Source organism: Salvelinus fontinalis, chromosome 28 (genome assembly GCF_029448725.1).
Source record: "Salvelinus fontinalis isolate EN_2023a chromosome 28, ASM2944872v1, whole genome shotgun sequence".
NCBI classification, from domain to species: domain Eukaryota; kingdom Metazoa; phylum Chordata; class Actinopteri; order Salmoniformes; family Salmonidae; genus Salvelinus; species Salvelinus fontinalis.
The window spans coordinates 16883718-16893771 of record NC_074692.1 but is presented as its reverse complement, the minus strand read 5'-3'; the positions used below and the strand labels follow the sequence as shown (position 1 = coordinate 16893771).

Sequence of the window (10054 nt, the reverse complement as noted above, 5' to 3'; positions counted from 1 at the left end):
CTGATCCACGCACCTAACTTGTTTTTTGAAGGTATCTGTGACCAACAGATTTATGTCTGTATTCTCAGTCATGTGAAATCCATAGATTAAGGCTTAATTTATTTATTTCAATTGACTGATTCCCTTATGAACTATCATTACAATCTTGTAAATTTGTTGCATGTTGAATTTCTATTTTTGTTCAGTGTATACAGGAACCATGTTTTGGTTCCTATACAAAATGTGGTTCCAGGGAAATAATACAAGGACGGTTTCTTCCTTGGAGTTTACAGGAAATTGCGTAATTGTTTATAAGTATCACAAACATGGCGACTTACAGGCAGGTCGGGAGGTTGTTGGGTATTTCTGCAAGAATTTCAAGTCCGTAAGTTGTGCTCTGTTGAACACTGACTGAGGATGTCTATAAAGCTGTAGTAATGCATGTTTTCACCTTTTCTCTCACTACGTGTTCGTCAACTAATTTGTTAGCGGCTAACCTTTAGCTAGCTCTGTTTCATAAGATACGGTCTGACGCAGTTTAGGAGTAGTGAGGTAACGTGATTATTGTAGCTCAAGCTCCAGTAAGAAGTTATTATAGTTGCAATATGATTGAACTGGTTTAATAAAACATTTCATTTGTAGCTAGCAAACTAGCTAGTTGCTCAACTTGCCTCATTGGTGAAAAATACATAACCCCACAGAGCTCAGCAAGCACAATAATATCCCTACTTGCATAATTAATACGGTTGCGTTTGATCACAGGAATATTTTCATACTGGATTTTTAAAAGAAATTGCTGCCCGGGTCTCCAACTAATTACATTGTTAATTGTCAGCATGCTGTGCTCCAATAGTGTTGCATCATGTGACATCATATTGGCAAATCTAACGTGCGTGACTGGTTCTGTTTTTATTTGGTCTGGTTGATCCCGGTAATCAATTTACCTTATTCTTATTCTAAATTGAACTTATCAAAATGTTTTTTCTTTAGGCTTGCTGTGCGTGCATATCAGTTTGCTGGACTGCATTGGACTCCACACAACATTGGTGTTACCAGGAGATGGTCACTGCCACCATTTTCAGTTGTATCTGGTAGGCATGAAACCCGTGTATAGAAATGTCTTCTGGAGCTATCTAAAATGTGTTTTAGCACCACAATTACTCAAATTACTTTGACAGTATTGTGCCCCTCTTTCCAGCAAGGACCATGTTTATTCAGACCCAGGACACTCCCAACCCAAACAGCTTGAAATTTCTGCCTGGTCGCATGGTCCTTGAACAAGGAACGATGGATTTTACTGCACCCCGTGAAGCCTATTGCTCCCCCCTCGCAAGGTTAATGACTTCGGCTACTGAAATCATGCCAATATTGATAATAACATTTAAACAATTAAAAAAACAAGCAGTCTGAGACATCTTGTTACAGCCCTAACTTATCTTGGGCAACATTGTAATATGTATTATTTCTTCAGGCAGCTATTTAGAATCGATGGTGTCAAGGGTGTCTTTTTGGGTCCTGACTTCATAACCATAACCAAGGTAATATTACCAGTCATTTACATGTATATTTGAAAATATGTCATGTCTGAATCATGGGTAGAAATGATAAGAATTCCTCTGTTTCTGGCTTCTTATTCAGACAGATGTAGATCTGGAATGGAAGTTAATTAAACCTGATGTGTTTGCTGCCATTATGGACTTCTTCACATCTGGACTCCCTGTTGTCAATGAGGAGGACACCCCTCGTGCAGATACAGGTATAGAACAGACAAGCAAACAAGCACTTTATAAGGCAGTACAAGACCGGCACTTTACATAGGATAGGCGATAGATACACACACACACACACAAAAATGACTGTACTAAGCTATATTGTATGCAACAAAAAAAGGGCTGAAATTATATTTTTTTTTTGTTAAAGAAATGTTTTCTTGACAAGGTAGGGGTAAATTATTGACACCTCTGTTTTCAATACCTTGTGGTGTATAATCTGGAGTCCCGAAGCAGTACTTGCTGTTGAAAAACATATATCTTGTGTTATTCCCTTTTGTTTTACTAATCTAAACTTTAGGAGAAGTGGAACAAACATCAAGAACAGCATTCTTCCTCCCTTGCAAGTCTGCTACTGTCATGCCAAAAACAAGTTCCTTAGCCCCACACAAGTGTGTTAATTCTGCTCATTAAAAGCTCTGGTGGGGGCCTGGGTTGGTGCAGAGAGTGGTGCAATCAACTGCCGTGGGGCTGAACTTTGTGACAGCTGTTTCTCCTGCGCTTTGTTGCGGTCGCTCTCCGTGATCCTGAAAATAGTTTCTTCAGAATAGGCACATTCTCGGGCTCACGGGTTAACATGACATTCTTCATATAGTTACATAAAACTCTGGCCCGATGAACTTGGCCTTCTCAATATTCATCCATTAGTTTAGTTCATATAAATACAACAATTGAATGGGGTTTCTTTAGGAGAGTGTTCGATGACATTCTTATGCTCACTGAGCGTATCTTATCATCTGTTCCTCTGAACATCTCTTTTACATGTCCCATCTTCCACATATGACGTGGGATTTTGTCTTTGTGCACAAGTGCAACATCTCCAACCTTCAATGTGACTTTGTTGTGTGCTGTCCTCAACAGCAGTTCTGAAAACGTGTCATTAGATGGCAATATCCATGGGTGTTTTTCCCCGTATGACCACTCTGCTTGTTATAGTCTGCCTCCTACACGCATAAGTCCATCTTCATCTCGGAAGTGTTTCAGGTTAAGAATTCTGGATTGTCTGTCCAGTCCTTTTCCAGCTTGTAGCTGTCTCTTTTCTTTAGAGACATTTTTCAGTTGTCAGCTGTATCCAGTTTTTCTTTGCTGACTCAATTTTTGCAGTTCTGTGTTTTTTGCGTTATGCTCAACTCTAAAATGTGTATTACATCGCTCTTCTCATTTAGTTATTTTGTAGCAACTTGGTTTTGTATGACACTGACTTCTTCTTGTTTTTCTGTTCTTCCCAGATCTTGCTGTGGTGCAGCGTTTGAGTTTTAACCACTGCAGTCTATTCCACCCCAGGGAATCGTTGGTTAACTTCTCCACACTTGTTCCTCATGTGCCTCTGTCTGCAGGATTGTCTTTCCTACTGCAGTGTCTCCAATTTCCTGGAAGTGTCAGACTTTTGGGATTTCATCCCCTCTGTTAGCAATGAATGGTTTCCATTGTTTGACTGGTCTTGATCCAATGGAGTGTTATCATTGAGTCTGTCCAGTAGTGAACTTGTACATCACTCATCTTCAAGTTCTTTAGATGGTTTCCTAATCTTGCTTCAATTTGATGGTTTCCTAATCTTGCTCATATTGCTGCTTCTGGGAGTTCTAGTCTGGGTGGAGTTTTCAATGGAGAACTATTGTCTTGGCTGTGATTAGACCTGTAGTGCATTCTCCTTCTGCATTTGCTGTGTGCATGTACCTAGTGGATAAATCTTGTGGAAGCTCTTCGTCCCATGATAGGCCCTGTTTCCACACTTCTTGGAATGGACACTTGATCCTAATGCTGAATGTGGATACAGTCTGATTGAATATTCATGCAGCTGATTGAAGAAGTCCTCGTTTTTTGTGAACTTGTCTTTTAGAAATTCAATCAAATCTGTCCTTTCAAACAGTCATCAGTGTCTGATCTCCATGTTAATCCTAGTAAGCTACTTTTTATGGAGTTTGACTTTTGACTTCAACTTGTTCTGTTACTTTCTCTTTTGTCCATTCACTTTGCAGCTCATGTAAAAATAAAAAATCATTAACATAGGTTCATGCTTGCGCTTTCCATGATCTCTTTAGCCTTCGTGGTTAGATCAGAGGCTGTTCCTTTGTCCTATGTGCCGCAAATAAGGTTGTCAATATACAATTATTCCCTCAGTGCAGTTACCACTCCTGGATAAACCCCTCATACTTGTTCAGATGGTGTTTGATTGTGGCTGCTAAAAGGAATGGGCATGCGGATGCTCCAAACGGAACTCTCCTCTTTCTCAGTGTACATCATGATTTCTTCATTTGTCATTGGGATGTCACTTCCATAAGAATCTCAAAATACTTCTCTGTCCATTTTGTTTAGAGATTTGCAAAAATGATTTCTCGATGTCTGCCATTATCTCTATTCTGTGCTGCCTGAACTTAATCAGAATACTCAACAGGTAATGGTTTAGATTTGGTCCTGTTAGTAAGCAGTCATTTAACAAACTACTAATATATATATATATAACGACAGATTTTTACCTTGTCAGCTTGGGGATTCAATCTTGCAACCATTCGGTTACTAGTCCAACGCTCTAACCACAAGGCTACCTGCTGCCCCACGATATCTCTCATGCGAGGATGCATCAACCACTACTCTGAGCTTGATAGTTGTCCTCTCCTTGATCGCTGTGATCTGGTAAGTAGTATACAGGGTTATCTGAATGATCACTAAGCTTCTGCTCTACAATACCTTGGCTAAGATGGATACAGTGCCTTCAGAAAATATTCATTCAGTCACCCCTTGACTTTTTACACATTTTGCCGTGTTGCAGCCTGAATTCAACATCTCATTCAATGTTTGTTCTTTTGCAATGAATTGTTCCATACATTCCTCCAAGATATTCACATCAGGGTTTTCCTCTCCCAGTACCTGATCAATTCTGTTCAACAGCCTTGTCGTTCCCCGACTCTGTTTCAATCGTGCAAGTTCCCTCATTGTTTCTCCTGGTCAACTTCACGTTTCCAATATAATCCTCAGTATCAATTTTTCTTATTTTCTTTGAGGAATCCTTTCCTCATGGGGTTTGGCATCAACTTGTGGAGTATAATCAAGAGTCCCGAAGTATTACTTGCAGTTTAAAAATAAATCAGGTTTTATTCCCTATTGTTTTTCAAATCTTAAATTTAGGAGAAGTGGACCAATAATGAAAATACAATTTTTGCCCTTGCAGGTCTGCTCCTGCCAGGCCAAACACAAGTTAAACATGGCACCTGTAGCCCAGCACAAATGTATTGAAATTGCTCATTAAAAGCTTTGGTGGGGAGCTCGGCTCAGTTCTAAATCCTGTCCAGTTGGAACAGGTTAGCGTGAATACTGGTCTTTTGAACTCTGAGCGGTTTCTCCCGCACTTGCTTGCAGTCACACTCCGTGGTCCTGAAAATGTATTATTAGGAATAGGCACCTTTTGGCTCGGGGGTTAACATGACATTCTTCATATAGTTATAACATACCTCAACAACAAGATAAACCGCACTGAACCTTTTTAGACCATTCCTCCATACTGAATCCTTCCAGATTCTTGATATCCTGTGCATAAGAACTGCCCTCTTCGATGCAAACAACAGGTTTTAAAGTCCGGAGATTGTCATTGCAAAATGTAGATTTTTTTGGGGGGGGGGGGGGCAATTAACAATTTCTTTGTGGATTTTGATATTTGCTTGGTCTTGCTGGAATATCCAGGTTTCCACCTCCTGGCAAAGGTGGCCGCTGGGTAAAGTTCACGATGCCGTTGACCTTAACAAGGGATCCAGGACAAGTGGACGCAAAATAGCCCCATAACAGAAAAGATCCACCACCATATTTTACAGTAGTTGTGGGGTTATTTTCTGCTCCTGCATTATTATTTTGATGCCTAACCCACCACTGGTGTGTGTGGTCAAAGAGCTCTATTTTCATGTCATCTGACCAAACCACCAGTTCCAATCCAAGTGCAGTTATGCAAACTCCAGGCATTTACATGTGTTGGATGACATGAAAATAGAGCGTTTTGGTGTGTTTGGCGTCGAAATGAGTGGCATATCGATGACAATCTGCCATTTTCAACCCGTATACAAATTACGGGCTGTGAATGGAAAGGGCTACCTATTATATTAAAGATGGTTGCATTTGGTTTATGGTTTATTTCCTGTGTTAAATGTTAAGTAATGTAAGCATATTTTTGCATGAACTCTTCCTTTTGTCTTTACAGCACCATCAGATGATGATGATGAGGTGATTGCTATGATCAAAGAGCTTCTGGACACCCGAATCAGGTATCATTACTGTAGTTATACATAGCCTTTAGCTGATATCTCCCTCCCTGTTATCAGAAGTGTCTCTCTGCTCAATGCAGTATCAATATGTATTAAATTCTTAACTCATGTGGCTTCCCCCAGGCCCACAGTGCAGGAGGATGGTGGAGATGTCCTGTATTGTGGCTTTGAGGATGGCATTGTAAAGCTGAAGCTGCAGGGCTCCTGCACCAGTTGCCCCAGCTCCATGGTCACTCTGAAGAGTGGCATCCAGAATATGTTGCAGTTCTATGTCCCTGAAGTGGAAGGGGTGGAGCAGGTTTGTACCCTGTACAAAAGAACGTGCAGAATTTGAGATGGTTGCCTGTAGGTCTAGTTCTCGATTTCACAAGACGAACCTAACGTGTCATGTACTTTCCCAGGTGAAGGATGAGCAAGAAGAGGTTGCCCAAGGCTGAGTCCAATGGAAACTACTCAGACCCTATAGACATTCCTCTTACCCTCTCCCCTCCTGCAGCCACTCCTGACTCCAGTATAGCTGATAAATCTGCATCGTAGAGGCGTGTCTAAAGCACAGCAGTGACGAAGGAAGAACTTCGCTGTTATTTTGAGAGAATTGTCATTGGACTTCATAAGTTCCCAGAGATTGTCAGCTGTCAACCTTTCTGACTATGGGACTCAGTGTGTAAGAGGGGACCCCACCTTGTCCGAAGTAGTGTCCTTGTCCTGCTGTTTGCTTTGGAAGGATTCCAGGCTCATGGAGTCCACTAACTTTTGTCTGACAATGTATTTATTGCAGTATCTCATAATCACACCATATAACTCAGTAAGTATTGGTTATTAAAAAAACAACTCCATCTATATACAACACATGTGCACACTGTATAATGTAAATAAAATAAAGTACATTGAATTAAGTGTAACTATATTATAGAATTCCCTGAATATTGGCAACTAAATCCTTTGTCAATCTGACGGGAAAAAGTGCACAAGTTGCACGGATAGAGGATACTCCTTTTGCCACTGGTCTGGAGGAAAGCTTGAGTTTGCATTGCTTTCTAAGTCTGTTACTATTATTGTACATTTAAATAAGTAATTAAAGACACAATTTATACATTTCTGTGTTTTTTTGTCTCCAAACCCTCATCTCTGTGCAGTCAACTATCTGTTATGTAACTTTTGGGCGATCCAACCAAATTCACATAAAAATTAGATTTTTAGATTGGTCTGAGTATGCTTACATGCACATTAATCATTTAATATTAAACTGATAATGCAGTAGACAGAGTATGGAAATAGTCATGTAAACACCTTACTCTGCTTATCTTAATCGGCATAAGGTCAGAAACAAAGCATATGCCTATTAAAACACCTGGTTTTCTGAGTACTTGAATGAATTAGCAGTGGCGTGTATTCATGGATGCCAAGGGAAGCTAATTTTCCCCAAAGAATTGACCAAGTATTATTTTTTTCTGTCTTTTGTCTGTTTCTCATGAATTTCATTCAATTCACAAAAGGCTGACTGTATCTCACCAGAGAAAGCATGCGAGCGAAACAGCGCCCCTCTTTCTCAGTATGTGTAGCTCATCTATCTGATGCTGTCTGGTCAAAAAGAGAGTGACATTGTTGCCGCCGTAGCATTGAACACAAGGGAAGCCAGCGAGCATTTGGCCTCCCTTGATAAAAAAAAATATATAAAATAGCCAATTAGTGTTGAGCTAAGCTGAGTGCGCTCCGCTGTGAATGGTCCTGTCTCATCAAAAAATAAAAATCTTGAATTGTTGCATCTCGTCATCCTCCTGTGGGTAGCTAGCTAGCTAAAATACTCCCTTTCATAAATTAGCCATGGATGGAGATAGGGATTTAGACTTTTTTCTTAATTCTCCATACTGGCCAATGATTATAACGGCGATTCCGATCCTACTATAAATTCATACAGTGCCTTCGGAGAGTATTCAGACCCCTTGACTTTTTCCACATTTTATTACTTTACAGCCTTATTCTAAAAATGAATAAATAATTTTTTCCCTCATCAATTTACACACAACCTCCATAATGACAAGGCAAAACAGTTTTTTATAAAATTGTTGCTAATTTATTAAATATAAAAAACTCACATTTACATAAGTATTCAGACCCTTTACTCAGTACTTTGTTGAAGAACCTTTGGCAGCGATTACAGCATCGAGTCTTCTTGGGTACGATGCTACAAGCTTGGCACACCTGTATTTTGGGAGTTTCTCCCATTCTTCTCTGCAGATTCTCTCAAGCTCTGTCAGGTTGGATGGGGTGCACAGCTATTTTCAGGTCTATCCAGAGATGTTCGATCGGGTTCAAGACTGGGCTTTGGCTGGGCCACTCAAGGACATTCAGAGATTTGTCCCGAAGCCACTCCTGCATTGTCTTGGCTGTGTTCTTAGGGCCGTTGTCCTGTTGGAAGGTGACTCTTCGCCCCAGTCTGAGGTCCTGAGCACTCTGGAGCAAGTTTTCATCAATGAGCTCTCTGTACTTTGCTCCATTCATCTTTCCCTCGATCCTGACTAGTTTCCCAGTCCCTGCCACTGAAAAACATCCCCACAGCATGATGCTGCAGCCACCGTGCTTCACTGTAGGGATGGTGCCAGGTTTCCTCCAGATGTGACGCTTGGCATTCAGGCCAAAGATTTCAACCTTGGTTTCGTCAGAACAGTGACACAGTGACGTAGGTAGTGCAGCTCATCCAGGATGGCACATCAATGCGAGCTGTGGCAAGGTTTGCTGTGTCTGTCAGCGTAGTGTCCAGAGCATGGAGGCGCTACCAGGAGACAGGCCAGTACATCAGGAGACGTGGAGGAGGCCGTAGGAGGGCAACAACCCAGCAGCAGGACCGCTACCTCCGCCTTTGTGCAAGGAGGAGCACTGCCAGAGCCCTGCAAAATGACCTCCAGCAGGCCACAAATGTGCAAATGTGTCAGCATATGGTCTCACAAGGGGTCTGAGGATCTCATCTCGGCAGTCATAATGGCAGTCAGGCTACCTCTGGCCTGTCTCCTGGTAGCTCACTAAAGAACTCTAAAGCCAAAGATGTGTTTGGGCTGGTCTCTACCTTTCTTAAAAACTACAAAGAGTCACTCATTGGCACCATTACTAAGGTCACCAACACATCTATTGGTCTGGGGGTGTTTCCAAGGGTATGGAAATCGGCCATAATAACGACCATCTATAAATCGGGCGACCCTGCTGACGTGAGTAACTACAGGCCCATTAGTATACTACTTGTGGTGTCAAAGGTTGTTGAAAAGTGTGAAAAGTGTGTAGCAGAACAACTGATTGCCCACCTCAACAACAGCCCCTTCACATTACACTCCATGCAGTTTGACTTCAGAGCGTAACACTCCACATACTCCCACACTTAACATACTGCTTGACCAGTTGGGCCCAAGCTTGCTGTACAACATTAAAACCTATTCAGTCTGTCTACAAACAGGCTCTCAAATTGCTTGATAGGAAGCCCAATAGCCATCATCATTGTTACATCCTCAGAAAGCATGAGCTCCTGAGTTGGGAAAATCTTGTGCAATACACCGACGCATGTCTTGTATTCAAGATCCTAAATGGCCTGGCTCCCCCTCCACTCAGTATTTTTGTTGAAGAGAAAACCCAAACATATGGCAGCAGATCCACAAGGTCTGCCATGAGAGGTGACTGTATAGTTCCCTTAAGGAAAAGTACCTTTAGTAAATCCGCTTTCTCTGTGAGAGCTTCCCATGTCTGGAATAGACTGCCATCAGACACACATAACTGCACCACATATCACACTTTCACAAAATGCATGAAGACATGGCTAAAGGTCAATCAGATTTGTGAACATAATCCCTAGCTGTGTATTGCCGCTTTCCATGTTGTCTGTTGTCTGTAGCTTGTGAGGTGTGGAAACACTTTGTTGCTTTTATTAATTTTGTCTTGCTGCTTTTTGTTCTATGTTGCTCTGTCTGTATGCAATGTCTTGCTTGTCCTATGTTGCTCTGCGTGTGCTCGCTGCTCAATGATTGTTTATATTGTAATTGTTTTTAATAACCTGCCCAGGGACTGCGGTTG

General features: G+C 41.4%; 1 protein-coding gene across 1 annotated transcript; it reads left to right on the top strand.

Moving 5' to 3' along the window:
* The first annotated feature begins 259 nt into the window (after nucleotides 1–259).
* Nucleotides 260–7093, top strand: nfu1 (NFU1 iron-sulfur cluster scaffold homolog (S. cerevisiae)). Its single transcript, XM_055886866.1, has 8 exons — nucleotides 260–364; nucleotides 970–1070; nucleotides 1178–1313; nucleotides 1451–1517; nucleotides 1618–1735; nucleotides 5935–5998; nucleotides 6122–6296; nucleotides 6400–7093. Exons 1-8 carry the CDS (start codon nucleotides 306–308, stop codon nucleotides 6433–6435), a joined length of 756 nt encoding a protein of 251 aa, XP_055742841.1. The 5' UTR covers nucleotides 260–305; the 3' UTR covers nucleotides 6436–7093.
* Nucleotides 7094–10054: the final 2961 nt, after the last annotated feature.

What these genes read in the sequence shown, in the direction of transcription:
- nfu1 (XM_055886866.1), top strand. Translation starts at nt 306, where the DNA reads ATGGCGACTTACAGGCAGGTCGGGAGGTTGTTGGGTATTTCTGCAAGA. An exon ending in TATTGCTCCCCCCTCGCAAG is followed by an intron (nt 1,314 to 1,450) that starts GTTAATGACTTC and finishes TTATTTCTTCAG; the next exon opens with GCAGCTATTTAGAATCGATG. An exon ending in AAGTGGAAGGGGTGGAGCAG is followed by an intron (nt 6,297 to 6,399) that starts GTTTGTACCCTG and finishes GTACTTTCCCAG; the next exon opens with GTGAAGGATGAGCAAGAAGA.